Source organism: Panthera uncia (genome assembly GCF_023721935.1).
Source record: "Panthera uncia isolate 11264 chromosome B3 unlocalized genomic scaffold, Puncia_PCG_1.0 HiC_scaffold_1, whole genome shotgun sequence".
NCBI lineage: Eukaryota > Metazoa > Chordata > Mammalia > Carnivora > Felidae > Panthera > Panthera uncia.
This window is the reverse complement of record NW_026057582.1, coordinates 100,370,973-100,389,850: the sequence shown is the minus strand read 5'-3', so window position 1 is coordinate 100,389,850 and position 18,878 is coordinate 100,370,973. Positions and strand designations below refer to the sequence as shown.

General features: G+C 34.6%; 1 protein-coding gene across 3 annotated transcripts in view; it reads left to right on the top strand.

Annotated features, from left to right (window-relative positions):
• The window catches only part of ICE2 (interactor of little elongation complex ELL subunit 2), a 64,130-nt gene that overhangs the window by 25,535 nt on the left and 19,717 nt on the right, over positions 1-18,878 (top strand). For all 3 annotated transcript variants that reach the window (XM_049611697.1, XM_049611698.1, XM_049611699.1), the window contains 3 exons: positions 6,195-7,188; positions 8,206-8,381; positions 12,884-13,013. In XM_049611697.1, coding sequence (XP_049467654.1) covers positions 6,195-7,188; positions 8,206-8,381; positions 12,884-13,013 — 1,300 coding nt within the window. The remainder of the gene's footprint in view (positions 1-6,194; positions 7,189-8,205; positions 8,382-12,883; positions 13,014-18,878) is intronic.

Genomic DNA, 18,878 nt, shown 5'->3' with positions numbered 1-18,878 from the left:
TTGGTGTGAGGTGAGTGTCAGGAAGTAACAAGTGCTGTGAAGAAACATGAAGTAGGTTAAGAGGAAAAAAAAAGTAACAATAATTTCTTTCTGTGATAACAAACCTTGGACCTTTATCATTATTGATAACAATGAAAACCGCTGGACAGAATATAAAATTTTCTTTCTTAGCATCATCAAAGAGCTAACAAGACAGTGAGGAATTACAATGAGGGCTGAGATAGTAGAGAAGACCAACATCCAGAGAGCCAAGTCTGTCACTCAGAAAGTCATTTTTGCCCTGAATGTTATCTGCCAGTTTTGAAGAGGCAGCAAAAAATGAACTTTGTTTTTGTTAGGATCACAGGACTAGGGTGAAAAAGTCAGAGTTTAGTTTTCTGCCAAGGGCTTGAACCCTACAGGGCTGCACCCCAGGAGCAAGAGTGAACTAGAAATAAATTCACTTTCTCAGAGATTGTAGCCTGAGTTTTCAGGCCTTAAACTTGGATTCAAATGCTTTTGGATTGCTAGTGTCTCTAGACACCTAGTAAGAGCAAATGAAAATAATTCTTAAAGAAACATAATGTCATTTTGGGCCTCAAATTATTTCTACCAGTAACTTTTTAAATAAAGCATCAAGAAAACATTTAAAGATAACTGAACCCACAAGGAGAATAGGTACTATGAGCAAGAACCATCAGAAACAATGACCATAGAAACAGACTGAAAAATAGATCCTACAGTTATCAGTCACAGATTATTAGCCAACTCTGTTTAACATACAGCATTCAAAGAAATTAAAGCCATGCTTGAAAATTTTGATGAGGAACTAGAAACTTTTGAAAGAGTAGATTTGAAAAAGAACTAAAGAAAAAATTTTAAACTGAAAAATATAGTAAATGCAGTTAAGAATTTTCTAAGCGGGGTTATTAGCACATTAGATGAAGCCGAAAGGAGAATTGATAAACTGGAAGATGAGTCTGAAAAGACTATCCATAATAAAGCACGGACAACAGAAAGAAAATAGAATAGAGCAAGAAATATAGAGGATATAGTGAGACCATTTAACACATGTAGTTCTACCCAGAAAGATACTGTAACAGAGATAATTGGACCAAAGCAATAGTGGGAAACAAAAAACCTCTTAAAAGCCACCAGAAAAACGAAAGGCACATTACTTGTACAGGACTGAGAGTTAGACTGGCAAGTAATTTGCGGTAACAACAAGGGAAACAGGAAGACACTGGGAACAATATATTGTGCTAAAATAACCCCTACACTAAAATTACCTAACCCATGAAAATATCCGTAAATAAAAAAATCAAAGATATTTTCAGATAAAAATTGACTTTGCTACCAGCAGATCGCCTCTGTTGGATGTTCTTCAGGCACAAGGAAAATAATCCCAGACAGAAGGAGCATGGTAAAAGATGCAAGAGGGAATGAAGAAAAACAAAAGTGAAAATAATGTGGATAGGCTCTAATCTGTAGGTGAGTACAGGGACACTCAGGAAATTAAGAGAGTTGTGGGATGACCTGGGCCCTAAAAACTCTAGAAACTAACCAACTAAAGTTCTTTCCCAGACAAAAGCCTTCATTCAGGCTAGTAATACAGTCCATATTAAGCATAACAAGGACATTAAAGGTAAGGAAAAGAAGTTTTTCTATAGCTGAGGACGAGGGGAATAGAGAAAGCAGATTTCAGAATGTACTTAAGATTTTATACACACACACACACACACACACACACACACACACACACACACTTATATACATACATACATACATTCATTCGTACATACTTTGTAGAGGAGTGGAATATGAGCTTAGAGCCATGAAGCTCAGAAAGCTGACTTGGCCTGCCCTCACACAGGATTGTCCAGGAACAGGAGAATCCATCCAATTTAAAGAGGAACAACAGAAGAAGATTGTTGATGGAAGCTCTTACAAAGGTATTCCAAGAAAAGAAGATAATTGCTATAACATTTCTGCAATCATCTGAAGAAAGATGTACCCACAAAACATGAAGTGGGTTCATCCTTTACTATAAAAATCTCAATTCCAAAAATGTAGCTCAGAAGTACATGAGGAGGGGTGCCTGGCTGGCTCAGTCAGTAGTGCATATGTCTCTTGATCTTGGGGTTATAAGTTTGAACCCCACTTTGGGTGTAGAGATTACTTAAACATAAAATCTTTAAAAAAGTACACTAGGAAAAGAGCAAAATATGTGTGCAAAGTATTCATTCCAGCACTATTTGTAGTAGCAAAAGATTGGAAACCATCCACATGTCCCTTAAAACGGTTTTGATTAAATAAACTGTATGTCTTCGACAGCATACTGTGCAGCTATTAAAAAGGATGAAAAAACTATAGACAGGAATCTACAGAGTGATACCCAAGTTATATTGTTAAGTGAAAAACGCAAAGAAGACGACATTTTGTGTAATGTACTACTATTTATTTATGAATGGGGAAATACAAATATATACACACATAAACTGACTTGCTTATATTAAAAAGAATAAAAATCCTGCATATAATAAACCTAAAACTGGGAGAAGTATGGAACAAAGTAGGGGGAAGCAGGATATCAACTAGATTTCTCTAAATGTACTTTGTTTTACACTTCTGACTTTTGAATCACTTTTGTTTTATGTCTATAAAACGAATTTTTAGATTGTTATAAAAGCCAACCTAAGCTGAAATGAAACAAATTAATCCACAATATATCAAGTTAGTAGTTTAACCACTCAGTGAATTATTTTAAATGATTTGAAACTCATTAATTTGACCATACATCCCAAAAGATTTATATCCTAAGTTCAAAAAGAGCTGCCAAAAAATCTTAAACTGCATTTAGTAGCCATATTGTTAGTAATGATACTACTTTTGTGATTTTGAGCATGTTAGATAATTTCCATAGTTCCTTTATATTAGGAACCAAGAATTTTGGAGATAGGAGAGATAGTAAATGCCAATCAAAGAAGTTAAGTAAAAGCCCTGTAATAATATTGGAATAGTATCAAAAACATGCCAGAACCACTGAAAGGTTTTCTGTGGACCAGAGATGTGTCAGTTTGACATGACAAAGAATGGCTGCAATGGAATAAAACATAGAAAATATGTTAAAACCCATGAATTCATAATGATAATTTTTTAAAAAGTACTAGTCACCTTTGGAGGGTGTTCGTGCATAAAGTCATGCTAAAAACTGGTTTAAAAAATACCAGATATTTGTCTTGCCTTTCCAGTGCAATCTATATTTAGGGTAATGATAGAATGTGATTGTCACCATTTTTCAGCTAATAAAATAGTGAATGAATCTAAACAGTGATCATCAGGGCACCTGGGTAGCTCAGTCGGTTGGGCGTCCAACTTGATTTTGGTTTAGGTCACGATCTCACAGTTAGTGGGTTCGAGCCCTGTGCCAGGCTCTGTGCTGACAGCAGGAAGCCTGCTTGGCATTCTTTCTCTCTCTTTCTCTCTCTCTCTCTCTCCTCCCTCTCCCTCCTCCCTCTCCCTCCCCCTCTCTCTCTCTCTCTCTCTCTCACACACACACACACACACACACACACACACACACACACTAAATAAACTTGTGAACAGTGATCATCAGTAATGGCTGCTAAAATTGATCAGTGAGGTGTTTCATAGTGGGTAGATTAAGTTGAGGACCCTTGATGACTCGATAGATCAATTATAGTATCACAAAAAGAAAGACAACCAGAGACATTATTAGCCTCCTGATTGAAGTAGAAAGTACACAATACTACCATATTCAGGTTAAAAACAACAACAAAAAACTGCCCGAGGGGCACCTAGGGACTCATTCGGTCAATCATCCAACTCTTGATTTCAGCTCAGGTCATGATCTCACATTTGGTGAGTTTGAGCCTCTCTTTTTCTCTCTCTCTGCCCCTCCCCCACTTGTGCCTGCTTGTAGGCACGCAAGTTCTCTCTCAAAAACAAATAAATAAACATTTTTTTTTAATTAAAAAAACAATTGTACCTGAATCTAATCAAGCTACTAGGTTGTTTTAATAGGAAATTTAAGGGATAGAAGAATGTGTTAAGTGACATCAGGGAGATGCAGAAGTTAAAATCCAGAATTAGAAATTTTTGTAGGATAACTAATTTGTTTTTTTTCTACAAATATCTGGTGATGTGGGAGTTGGTAGAGTATGGGAGAGAGGCACTTGACAAATCAAAATTGACAGATATGTCAACCAAATACAGTGTAGGGATCTTGATCCTGATTCCAGTTAACAATTGTAAAAGACATTTATCAGGCTGGGTAATTTTAACACTGATTAGCTATTTTATGACATTAAGAAATTATTAATTTTTATTGATATAATTAATGATATGTTTTAGAGAAGAATCCTTTTACAGCTACATACTGAAGTATTTACAGATAAATGATATTTAAAATTTTATCTAAGTTTGTTCTATTAGAGATGAGACCATTGTTTTTCAGTTCATTGATTTTTTTATAGTTACTAAATTTCTTCACTTTATTATTATGATTATAATAGTATTATTTTTCTATATCTTGAAAAGGCTGTGAATGATATTTCCGATTTTTAATGTCTAGTGTTCTATTTTTGTTGCTTTTTAACTATTCTGCAATTATTTTAATTATTTTATCCAATAATTGGGAATGTTTTTTAATCTAGGTGCTTGGGTTTATTGTTGTTTATTTACATTTTTCTTAATGATTTCCAATTTTATTTCCTTCTAAACAGAGAGTAAGATCTTAGCAGATTCTGCTTTGTGCTATATTGATGTTTTCTTTGTATGTTAATTTATAGTCCATCTTTGGAAATGCCCCTTGGATTCTTGGGAGGGAAAAGGTATATCTTTGCAGTCTGTGTATATGTTTCAGTCATTCATACATACTTCATTTAATATTATATGTACTTTCTATATCCCTGTTTTTACTTAGAAATAGTATATTATTGACCAAGTACAATTGTATTTCTGTCAGATTGTCCTTTTATTTTTCAATTTTGACTCCATATTTTGAAGTTATTTGGCATGTGAAAAATCATTATTAATGGATTTCATCTTTTTTCAACATAGGATTCCTTTTTCTGTCTAATGTTTTTTGCACTGAATTCTGCTTTGTTGAACACTTAATATTGCTATCTCTTATCTCTGTTTCTTGATGTTTGTCCCATTGTTTTGTTTTTAACCTTTCTGTGTAAGAATGCCTCATGTAAACAGCATATGGTTTACTTTTTACTTTTTTACTAAATCTGGTGGCCTATTTTAATAAGAGCTACTGTTTACTGAGAAGCTCCTTACTATGTACCAGGGACTATGGTAAGAAACTTTTTATATACAAGTTCTCATTTAATCCTTAGAACAAATCCAAGAAGGTGACCCTCTTATCACTATTTAGAGATGAAGAAATTGAGGTTCACAGAAGTTGAATAATTGACATAAGTTGTTCTTTCTTACTACATGATTACTGTCAGAATATTTCTCTCTCAGATCCTAACCTGTATGGCTAGTGGGTATGTATAGCTTGTAACCAAATTTTTATGGTATTTATCTAAAGTCCTTTGCCAGATTGAGGAGAGATCTATTGCTACTTGGGGAGAAGACAGTTTATTCTTGAATAAATTAGACCTGTTTATAGTTCTTCCGTTACCAAAACAATACATGAAAAACTATAACCTCAATGATTTGATGTCCCAGAATACAATAAAATCACTTCCTGTCCATATTAGAAGAGTTGTTTTCTCTGAGTAGGTGTAGAAAGTCATTGTTGATGTTAGGGATGCATTGGAGGCTGGTGACACTTCCCCAGCTGCGGTAGAAAGCAGCTTCCTCACAGGAGCAAAGAGGCTTTCCTCCTGGTCACCTCATTACAGTGTATATACAGTGGGTATCAGTGAAAATCCTTTGCATTTCTGTTTGGCCCCACATTTGTTCTTTGTGGTTCTCTTTTCGATTAGTGGAAATTCCTTTTGGGATGTGGGGGTTCACAAATTTGTCTTTATTTCATCAACATTTCAGTAGGAAAGTAAGGTTGAATCAGTTAGTTGGTAGTTTATCATCCTCTTAAGCAAGAACCTTTCAAAGCCATTAGACATTTCTTTCTCCTTTTAAAGAGCATGAACTATCTATGTGATGTGTAGAGGCATTAAGAGATAGGTGAGGACTGTCCTGGAATATCTATTAATAGTTTACCAATATGTTTTCTTAAGATGTCTTATGAAGTTAATGAGTGCCGAAAAATTGAGACCCTTGAAAATTTGGACCTGGATTTTGATGGTGACGTCACAGAACTTGAAACTTTTGGAGTAAACACCACCAAACCATCAAAGTCACCAAGTCCAGCAAGCACTTACACAGTACCCAACACAACAGATACCCCCACAGCTCCCAGCACAGCAACCACATCTGTGGCACCAACTGCTCCAGACATTTCTGCTCATTCTAGAAGTTTATCTCAGATTCTGATGGAACAGTTGCAAAAGGAGAAACAGCTCATGACTGGTATGGATGGTGGCCCTGAAGAGTGCAAAAATAAAGATGATCAGGGATTTGTACCATGTGGTGAAAAGGCATCAAAGCCTGAGAAGTCTTTGGTGCAAGATAGTGACTTGAAAATGTCTGATTCCTTACAGTTAGAAAGTTCTACAGAAATTGAAACCTCTAATAAAAATGATATAGCTACTGATACAGTATATGCCCCTGAAAAACTAAATATTCTAGAGAACACAGACAATTCAAAGGAAAAGACTGTTACATCAGAAGCAGTGAGAAGTGAAGATGTAATTCTTTGCAATAGCGATACAGATGAAGACTGTTTAATCATTGACACAGAGTGTCAAAATAATAGTAATGGAAAGACAGCTGATGTGAATTCTAATTTAAATTCTAAACCAGCTAGCCCCAATTCTTCTTCCACACAGGCTTCTGTAGGAAACCAGACTAATGCTACTTGTAGTCCTGAAGAGTCATGTGTTTTAAAAAAACCTATCAAACGAGTATATAAAAAATTTGATCCAGTTGGAGAAATTTTAAAAATGCAGGATGAACTCCTAAAGCCAATTTCCAGAAAAATACCTGAATTGCCCTTAATGAATTTGGAAAATTCTAAACAAACTCCACCTTCTGAACAATCCTCTGCTCCTTCAGATGCCTCTAGTTGGCCAAAATCTGTTTGGCCTACTGCGTTTCAGAAGCCAAAAGGACGTAAGTAAATATTTACAAAGACCTTTGTATTAACTGTTTTGCCTCTTCCTTATCCTTCAGTTTTTCTCCCGCATTCCCTCACTTTCTCTGTTATAACCTGTCTCATATATAAATATATATATATGTATATATATATATATATATATATATTTTTTTTTTTTTTTTGAGAGAGAGAGAGTGCAGGGGAGGGACAGAAGAAGGGAGAGAGAGAGAGAGAGAGGGAGGGAGGGAGAGAATATATTAAGCAGGCTCCACTTCAAGCACAGAACCTGACACATGCAGCTTGGTGTCACAACCATGAGATCATGACCTGAGCCGAAATCAAGAGTCAGATGCTCAACTGACTGAGGCACCGAGGCACCCCCTGTCTCATAATCTTTACATCGTCATTGAGATTTCATTTTTCAGTGTACTGTTTATCCAACATGTACAGTGGCTACTGTAGCTGCAGGTGATATGGCTCACTGGAATGATGAAGGGGAAGTGATCAAAAATAATCATCAACATTTATGAGTTCAAAATTTACTAATTTGTGGTGTCAGACCGGAGTTTTATACTTTTTCACATTCTGAGATAGATATAAAGTTGCATCTCAGCTCTGCCTGAGAAGTCTTCCCAGAGTTGTTAAAAGGCTACATTTTTGGCCTTCTTTTTCCTCTGTTGTTTGGTGGGAGGAGGAGGAGGGTTGATGTAAAAATTTTTTTTCAGTTGAAAAGCAGGTTAAGGAAAATGACATCACTTTTTTTAAAACTTTTTTTCTTCTTGCTTCATATGTTGTTTCACTAATTTAACGTTGGTGTTAATGAAGGTAGTAAAAGTTTTGACTTCAGCTCTTGGCTGCAGTTCCTGTAAAAGTAAACAGAAATGGTACTAGTGTGAATGTTCAACTCAGAGAAATAGAAAATAAAGTCGATAGAAACCTAAAATTAGATAATGGAATTATTTTATTTTGAATTATGATGGATAAAGAGCTAATGTATTTTAAAATAAAAATGAGAAATATAATTATTTTTAAAGGATTGCCATATGAACTTCAGGACTATGTTGAAGATACAACAGAATATGTAGCTCCGCAGGAAGGAAATTTTGTTTACAAGTTATTTAGCCTGCAAGACCTGTTGTTACTTGTGCGATGCAGTGTCCAGAGGATAGAGACCAGACCACGTTCTAAAAAACGGAAGAAAATCAGAAGAGTAAGTTGTTACCTCGGGAGTTAGGATGTGGTAGTATAAGTAGATAATCAGCAAATATTTAACATGCCATTGTTATGAAGTTTAATTTTAAATTGTTGGTCACTCTAGAATTTTTCCAGGTTGAGCTGAGGCTTTTTGTTTATTGTTTTTTTAGTAAAATACTGAAAGCACTTTTAATAAGGGAAAATGGAAAGTGTTAAATATAAAATTCATGAATGCTCGTAACATTCTTGCATGGAATTTATAAACTTTATGAAAAATGGCACCATCATAGATTTGACCTAGGCTGGCACATATATTCCTGCTTTCTGTGAATTTGGAGTTCCATTATGACTTATTAGCCCCTTTCTCTCTTACTTTGGGGATCTTCTTGACTCATTTTAGAAGTACCACATCTTGACAGGTGTGCTTTCACACACATTTGAAGTCTTCCCAGAGTTGTTGAAAGGCCACAAGTTTGGTCTTCTTTTTCCTCTGTTGTTTTTTTTTGGTGGGGGGAGGAGGAGGAGGGTTGATGTAAAAATTTGTTTTCGGTTAAGAAGTTCTTACTACAGTTTGAGTAATTGGTTCTTAAATAGTTTTCTGTATTTGATATTTGAAGTTCTCTTTGAGATTAGTTTGGTTTTTGTGTGATCACTGAATTCTGGTAAAGAGGAGCCTCTATATTATAATTGATTATAGTGATGTCTTTCATTTTTACATAAGAGAATTTTTTCTGTTGTGTACCTTTGTCATTTTGTGTGTGTGTGTATTTTTTTTTAATTTTGATGTCTCTGTCTCTTGCTTTCTAACCTACCTCCTAATAAGAATCCTTAGTGATCACTTTAAAATGTCATTATAGTTGCAGCTAGGAATCAGGTGATCAAAATTAGTGATGCTTTAGCATTGACCCTTGTGGATCAAGTCCCTGATTACTACTTTGTCATATTAAGGAGTAACTGGGAAAAGGAAGGAAGGAAGGAGGGAGGAAGGGAGGTGGGGAGAAAGAGAGAGAAAGAAAAGAAAGGGAGGGAGGAAGTGCCAGCCTTTCCAAGCTGCTAATAGCAGTGTCTATCAAGAAAAAATTCTAGGGGCGCCTGGGTGGCTCATTCGGTTGAGCGGCCGACTTCGGCTCAGGTCACGATCTTGCGGTCCGTGAGTTCGAGCCCCGCGTCGGGCTCTGTGCTGACAGCTCAGAGCCTGGAGCCTGTTTTGGATTCTGTGTCTCCCTCTCTCTGACCCTCCCCCGTTCATGCTCTGTCTCTCTCTGTCTCAAAAATAAATAAACATTAAAAAAAAAATTAAAAAAAAAAATTCTAAAAGGAACCCATCAGGATCTAGGATCTTTGTCCAGCAGAATCTAGTGGACTTGGAGGATCTTTTGCTTGATGATACTGTTCTACTTTGTTAAATAGAAGGAAGACTGTGAATAAATTTTTTAATTCTTTTCATAATTTGGTTTTTATCAGTGGTTAAGACTTGAAATTTTAGAAACCAAATGGTTTTGAATTAAATGTATGTAGTAGTGTTTTTTATAAGAGAAAGTCAAGGAATGACAGAATACTAAAAATTTTATTTTAGTCTGCTCCTAAATAAAGGCTAATATTCTCTAAATTAAAAGATTTTACCTTATTTGCTAATTTTTTCCCTTCTCGCGTATACTTAACTGTGATCAATTTAATGGCCATAGCATGAATGTCTTAAATATGTGTCAGTGCTATGGACTGTGTTTTCAGTGTTTTATTTCTGTAATTTTTACTATCTCTCTGATTTATTTGGGAGCTAACCTCATTTCTTTCACTTTCTACCCTATGAACCCTTAGCACTTTGTATTGATCTCCCAGCTGCCAGCAGTTAGTAACTATTGATGTCCAGTATCTCTTAAGAAAGAATAGCTTTAGGGATATATTGGGTACCGAGTTAATTCTTGAAACAGACAACCTATTAAGGACATTGTCATTCACTTGACTAAAATGCAATTTGTAAATATTGAGACACAATTTTATAGGAAAGAATTCACTCTTCATCAAAATATATCAAAATAGTCAAGCCCCAAAGAATATCTATAGCCTTAGATATAGAATATAAATAGCCTTATATTTTTGATTATGTCAAAACCAGAGTAAAATTGTAAAATTTTCAGTGAATTCTTATCATATTGTACCTTTTATTATCTGTAATACTTTAGTACACATGGTTAAAATCCCTTACTAGAATGCATTTCCCTTGGAATCACGTCTGACTTGTTTCTCCCAAATGTTTTATATCCTAGAAACACAATAAACAGGTATTCTATAAACAAGAAGAATTGAGGGATGAGAGAGAAGAGTGTGTTATTAAGGAAGAAATTATTTAAGGGAAATTTAAGCACTAGTTTGAGAAGTTTTAAAGTAGCCCTATTTAAACTCTAGGTAAGAAAGCATTCTCATTAATATTTACTACTTAAAAACCAACTTGTTTAGATAAAGCTTTAAAATACCTAAAAGTCTCTTCAACCTCTGATACTAGCTACTAAGTATCTATTTAGGAATTTATGTAAAAGTTCAGAAAGGTTTATATGAGTAACTGGAAGACAGAACCAATAAAAGCTTTCATTTGGGGAAAATAGGAGTTACTATTCAACATAGAAAGGAAGAGTAAATATAATTTTTTCTTAATTTTCCTATTTATTTTGAGAAAGAGAGTGAGAGAGCACACTTGCGCGTGAGTAGGGGAGGGGCAGAGAGAGGGAGAGAGAAAATCCCAAGCAGGCTCCACACCACCAGCACAGAGCCCATTGCAGGGATCAAACACACAAACTGTGAGATCATGGCCCGAGCCAAAATCAAGAGTCAGACAGTCTACGACTGAGCTACCTGGGTGCTCCACTAAATTTAATTTTTATAGTTTGAAAACTTTGTATTTAAAATTTCACTTTAATTTTGGAATAATACCATAAAATATCCAGACTTTTCTTTCCCTTGGCTTCCTGGAGATGGCAGTAGAATACACACAGAAATTAAAACCAGATTCAGGACTTAGTTTTATAGATACGGCAGTATTATCAAGGAAAATTTACTCATGATCCAAAAAGAGTATCTTCTCTATCAACTATTCACCTCTTCTGTAAACTGACTCTGTCCCTGAGCAAATTTCTCAACCATTTTAACCTCTCCTTCCTTATCTCTAGCTTATCGTTGCAACTATAAGCAACTGTCAATGTGGACTACCAATTGCCAAAGAATTATTATATAATAAAACGCTTTTAGCAGTAAAATTATCTTTATCACAGTGTAATTTGTTTTTAAATGTGAAGACACGTAGGAGCCTTATACTTGAGGTTTGGCCCCCTGGAACAAGAGCTTATTAAATATGCAAAACCTAAAGTACAGAATTGTTGGAATATTATATTGTGCACTTGAAACTAATATAACACTGTTAATTATACTTCAATTTTTAAAAAAAGAAAAACCTTGTTCTTCATCTCAGATTCTGCATTTTAACAAAGCTATTCCCCGGGTTATGCATATGCACTTTGAAATCTAAGAAACACTGCTTTAAGAGTTTTACAACATTCAAAGGTAATCTTATGAACCAAGCTTACTGTTAAGAAAAATTTTACTGGATTTGAATTGTTCTTACCACCATCATTGTTCCAAGCACACTAAATTTGCCACTTTGCGAAAATCAGGAATTCTGAAACATTTATGAAATATTTTCAAGTATATGAATAGTGACAGCTTAGAATAATTTCAAAAGTACTAACTAGCCATATCACTTTGAATAAATTTCTTGAATCATGTATTTCTCCTTCTGCAGCTGCAAATGAAGAGACTACTATTAAAAGTAGAATATTCTTTGACAGAAATGAGATAACATGAGCATAGTGAACCTGACTAACATACTATTTCAGAAGCATGTATATCTTTGCATATACTCGTTTAGACCAGTAATGGCCACAGTTATTTTACTTAATCTATTTAGTGTCCTGACCAATAAACTCTAAATGGATAATTTACCAGGTATTTAATGTTCGGAACAAAGCCTTTGTATTAATGAAGATAAGGACACTGACAGGTGTTAATGTAGGTATTAATGCCTATACATTCATAGAATGAAAACAAGCTAGTCAGAGCATTTGAGCCTGAGACCATGTGTTTAATGCTTTAAAGGGCCAAAATTTTTTTTCCTTTTTTATCCTCTGAGAATTAATAGTATAACAGTCTTTGGTTCCTAGCATCCGTCTTTGAACCTTTGGGCAAATATGTGTTATAGGCTCTGTTCCCAGGTTTCTAATGTCACTTACACAGCCTGATAAAATGTGTGCATATGTAGGGAGGTATGTGGATTTGGGGTGGAGATGGGAGGCAGGTAGCTGTTGGTTCAGGATATCTTATCTGTCCACCTCAAATTCTACTGTATCTGAACGGATGAAATAAGATTACGTGAAAGTATTTTGAAAATGGCAGAACTATATAGGCAAATGTATTTGCTATGAAAAGTAAATTAATGGAGCTTTGAAAAAGCATAACCTTGCATTTCAGCAATTTCCGGTTTATGTACTACCCAAAGTGGAATATCAAGCTTGTTATGGAGTTGAAGCTCTAACTGAAAGTGAACTGTGTCGCTTATGGACTGAAAGTTTATTGCATTCCAACTGCTCGTTTTATGTTGGTAAGTTACACAGGAGGCTTTATTCTCCTTTTTAATTCCTTTGTAAAAACATACTTTTGTTAATCAATTATAAATACTTCCATTCTGTACTCTTTGTTTTCAGTTTTCTTATTGTGTTAACATTTTTTTCTATTAAAACAGCATTCCTCCTGCAGACTTAAATGGTGGGGTGTGACTAGTGAGATCAAATGTTTTCATTTCCCTCTTACTCATTGTTCAGTTGTACTTGAATGTCAACATAATCCTTTTATTTTTAAAATACTTAGTTTATTTTACAGTATAATAAACTAAAACTGTAGAGGTGTTTTCTAACAAGCTTCTTTTAAACTGTTGCTGTGAACATATTTTGAAATTTTCTTAAAATTATAATGACATTTGAATTTTTTCAAATAACATTTTTTTACTTTGTTTCTGTTTTGCTATTTGAGGGGGTGGTTAGGGATTTGATTTCTGTTATCTGGGTTCACGTACAGTTAACATACTTCACATGAAGGATTACTTACCAGTCATTGATATTGCTCCCTCCAAGTGGAATGGCTCATCCCATGTTTTAATTCATACCGTATGTCTCAGTCCATCCCAAATATCTCAAGCTGCCCTTCTGTGAAGTCATTTCCTTCTTTTGATGTTTCAAGGTAGTCTTTTTTTCACCACTTTTATGACTTGTTACTTTGTATTGTGTTGTTCCTTTTGATACTTATCCTATCTTCCCATTAGACAGTAAGTAGTTTAAGGTCAGTGTCTGATGAAACTTTGTATTCTCATAGTGCTTAGCGTAATTCCTGGTGTGAAATAACTGTTACAAGTGTGTTTTTCTTGCTTAATCAAAAAAAGGCGACTCATCTGAAAATTTTTTCCATATTTTGGTTAATCAATATTTTGTCTTTACTGTGTAAGAGTATTAATAAGATAACTGATTTGCTCTCTCTGCTTAACTCAAAAACACAAGTGGCTAAATGTCCTGCTTGGTAGTGCGCTAGCCCCCTCCTCCTGTTTCATACTCAGTGCCCGAAGTTCTTTTAGTTTTCAGCCACTAACCACAATTGCAGTGTTCCTCCAAAAGACCTCTTGCCCTGAAACATACCAACAGTCTTCATGTAAGCTACTTGAAAGCAATTACTAGCCACATCCATTTTAGGAAAGGATGAAACAAAAACTGAGCACTTAAATCCTGTTTAAAGCACGGAAAGAATAGAGACTCATGACGAAAACAATACGAAGTGGTGGGGTTTTTTGTTCGATTTCTGATGTACTCTAACAGATAAAACTGCCGTCATCTATATGGCTTACTTCATCTAAAGTATTCTTTGAAGTCCAAGTAATTATTGTCCTATGTGCTCTTTATCCTCCGTAAATCTTACCCACTTATAAGCCATTCCTTTTAATTTAATGGGTAGTGTATTTGGTTTCTCTGACATTTGTTTGATGAGAAACTTATGTTGCATGGTTGTGTTTTCTTTGGGTCTGGGGATAGGTTTGAATTTTTGTGTGGGCGTGAATATGTTTTAAAATGTTGTTTTAAAAGCATCTATGGGTTAGAGGGTTGTTTTTTATTGTTGTTTCATGTTGCTGTATTACTCTTTTAATTTTCAGAAAAATGTTACATCAGGAAGGGAGTGTAGGAGAAAGGGCTCCTAAGTAAGTTTTTTTTATAATTACTCTCTGGAAATACAGAAAGCAACAGTCATTTTTGTTATCGTTGTATCTAGAATGACTGAATATAATTAAAATAAGTTATATATCAGTTGTGAAAGTGGTTTGTGTGACTCATTACTTAATCTCTTTATAGTTACACCTAATATAATGTAGACTTAGTGGTTTTGGTTTTAAGAAGAGTGTCTGTCTACAGATAGTTAAAAGGTAAAGGAGCTGTGTATGAAATACTTAAGATATCCCACTTCAAAAGTGTTTATTATTGCCCTTGACATCCAAGTAACAGACTAAATTGGAAATGAGTTGCTAGATATGAGTTACAGTATACCCTTAAAAGCTGTAATGTGTTTCTTTTCAAATATTCTGTTCTTTGATCCTCCCTGTTAATAAGTTAGTTTTCCTCACTACACTCCTCCCAGCCTCCCAAAGTACAGCTTATAGAATATTGTTGAGTATTTTTTTTCTTCTTTGGTTTATTATGTATCTACCACTCACAAACCAAGTTGTATATTATCTGATGCACTTGAAATGCTCTAAAATCATCCTTAGAAACTATTGAATACATGTGTGCGTGTGTGTGTGTGTGTGTATGTGTGTGTGTAAAATAATAGAACAAAAGAATATAATAGAGCTCTCATTTATGAAGTATGTAATGTGGGTCGACGACTATATATCCATTATTGCTAATCCTCACTATTCTGTGAAATAGATGATGTTTATCTTTGTTTTACAGAGGAAGAAACTAAGGTTCTCTGTGTTTATTGCTCAAGAGTACACAGTTGCTGGGAAATCCAGAATTTATATCCGTATCTCTTCTGATTCCACAGCCTGTGCTTTTTCCATTATAAATAGACTAGTGGAAATCATGCTAAATGTGGGAGTGAGAAGATATGTGTGTATGATTACTATATATTTTATAATTGTTTGCCTGAGCCTTTTCACTTATACATAATGAACATAATAATATTTTGTTCAACTTACTTCAGGGACTGTATATACAAACCTTTTTTATTATAATTATTACCTAATATATTGCCCCAAAAGTAGACTTCTTGATGAAAATAGATAACTGCAAGACAATGAAGGAAGATTTTGTATATTTGTGCTGAGGAAAAAGCTAATAAGCTAGAATTAGGTGAAAATATGGAAGATCATCTTTATGATACAAGAGTTAAAGGATTTCTTATCCAAAAATTAAGCAGCCTAAAACAAAGAGCAATAACTTCTCTATACTTACACATAATTTTTAAATATCTACATAGTACTCTTTCCATTCTAAGAAAATAGAATAGTTGTAAAGTACACCATTGACTTGATGTGTTTTTGTCTTCCATTTTTAACTTAAGTATAATACACTTTCAGAAAATGGAAAGAGTATAAATGTACAAATCAAGGAATTATAACAAAGCCAGTACCTCTGCAACTAGTACCCAGATCAAGAAGCTGAAAACTACCAGTGACCCAGAAGATCCCCAAGTAATCCTTCCCAATCATTGCCTTCTTCCTCTTCTCCATTTGTAGTCATAATTCCAATGTGATAGTCTTGTTTTCCCACTCCATACACATGGAGCCATAAAATAGTAGTTTTTTGCTTATGCCTTCTTTCAACATAATTTTTGAAATTTATCTGTATTGTTACTGTATGTAACAGTAGTTTACTTTTGTTATTTTGACATATTCCTTTGTAAGAATATACTACAGTTTATCCATTTAACTTTAGGAACCTGTCTGGGTGGTTTCCATTTTAATGGAACTCTGAACATACTTGTAAATGTCTACTAGTGCATGCATACATATTGCTGTTGGGCATATGCCAAGGAGTGGAATTACTAGGTTATGTATGCTTTCACATTCTGTAGATAATTTCAGAAAGTTTTCCAAAATGATTGAGACAACTTACACTTATATTAGCAATATGTGAGGGTTCCAGTTTTTTTCACATTCTTGCCCATACTTGGGCTTCTCAGTTGACTTAATTTTAGCCATGCTGGTAGGTAGATAGTATTATTTCATTATTGTTTTACTTTGCCTTTCTTTGGTTGTTTATGAAGTTGGACACTTTTTCATGTGATTGAGCATTTGGATGTTCAGTTTTATGAATTGCCTATTCAAACTTCTTGCTCATTTGTTGTGACATTTTTGTTTGTTTGGTCCTTCTTTATTGGTTTTAAATGTTACAGATATTTTTCTCCCACTCTGTAACTTGCCTTTTCAGTCTGTTAATGCTATCTTTTGAACTTATTATTTCCTTTACGATTAGTGCTTTCTTTGTCCCATTTTAAACTGCATCCCCCAGCAAGATCATGAAGATACTCTCCTATATTATCTTCTAGAATCTTTGATTTTTTTTCTACCCCTTCTATTTAGATATACAGTTTATGTGGTATTTTTACATGGAATATCAAGATCATATTTTCAATTTTTAGCACTCTTTTTTTTTTTAACGTTTATTTATTTTTGAGACAGAGAGAGACAGAACATGAACAGGGGAGGGTCAGAGAGAGAGGGAGACACAGAATCTGAAACAGGCTCCAGGCTCTGAGCAGTCAGCACAGAGCCCGACGCGGGGCTCGAACTCACGGACCGCGAGATCGTGACCTGAGGTGAAGTCGGACACTTAACCAACTGAGCCACCCCGGCGCCCCATTTAGCACTCTTTATTGAAAATACCACCCTTTCTCTGCTGTTTTCCAATGCTACTTGTATTATAAATCATATATGTGAATCTAATTCTCACTCCCTGTATGTCCTTCAGGCAGTACCTGTTTTAAGTACTCCACCTGGAGTAATTACTTAATTTTTCTAGCTACTCTAGCTAGACAATTAACACTGTTTAAATCACTCTAGCTTTATAAAATGTTCTATGTTGTAAAGTGAATCTTGTCAGTTGGTTTTCTTCAAGAGTTTCTTGGCTATTCTTGGCCCTTTGTGTTTACAAATTTTGGAATCAGCTTGTCAGTTTCTACCAACAACAGCAAGAAGGTTGGGATTTTTGTTAGCAACTGCATTGACTCAATGTGGAGCAAATTGATAGCTTCACAATAACATATCTTCTAATCTATGAACTTTGTACATTTCTCTATTTATATCTTTAATTTCTCTTAGTATTTTATGATTTTGTATGTAGAGATCTTGTATATCTTTTAAGTGCATTTTGTTGGTATTTGGTATTTTTAAGCTATTGTAAATGGTATTTCTGACATTTTCCTTTCTTATGGTTTGTTACTAAAATATAAACTTTATTTGCATGTTGATTTTGTATATTGATCTTCTATCTAACAACTTAGCTAAACTCACTTATTCATTCTAATGATTTAGATGTTTTAAGTAACCAATCATGTCTTCTGCAAACAATGACCATTTTATTTCTTCTTTCCAACCTTTATACCTATTTTTCCTTGCCTGCATTACCTAGCCCTTAATTAGAGGGTAAATAATGGGCATTTTAACCATATTTCTAATCTTAAGAGGGAAGGTTTTCAACATTTCACCATTGTGTTTGGTATTTTGCATAGGTTTTTGTAGATACCTTTTATTATAATAAAGAAGTTCCTTAGTATTCCTAGTTTAAGAATTTTAATCATGAATGGGTTAAAAAAAAAAAAACTACTATCAGTTATTTTCTTCGCATTTGATGTGATGCTGTGACTTTTTTATTCTACTAATGTGACATATCCTGTTGATTAATTTAAAATGTTAATCCAACCTTGGTGCCCCTGGGTGGTTCAGTTGGTTAAGTGTCCATCTTGTTTTAGGTTCAGGTCATGATCTCATGAGTTCATGGGTTCAGGCCCCATGTTGGGTTCCATGCTGACAGTGTGGAGCCTGCTTGGGATCCTCTGTCTCTCCTTCTCTCTGTCCCTCCCCCACTCGCGCTCGCGCTCTCTCTCTCTCTCTCTCTCTCTCTCTCAGAATAAATTTAAAAAGAAAATGTTAATACAACCTTGTGTTCCTGCCATAAACCCAGCTTGCTCATAATATATTACTCGTTTTATATATTTGTGGATTTAATTTAATATTAATATTAATTTTGTTAATATTCTGCCATCTGTGTTTATGAGTGAGATTGGTTTGTAATACCTTGCCTAGATGTCGATATTAAGGTTATGTTTATGTCATAAAGTGAGTTCAGATGTATTCCCTCTTCTTGTCTTATAGAATTTCTGTAAAGTTGGTGTTACTTCTTCCATAAATGGTAAATTTTACTTAGGA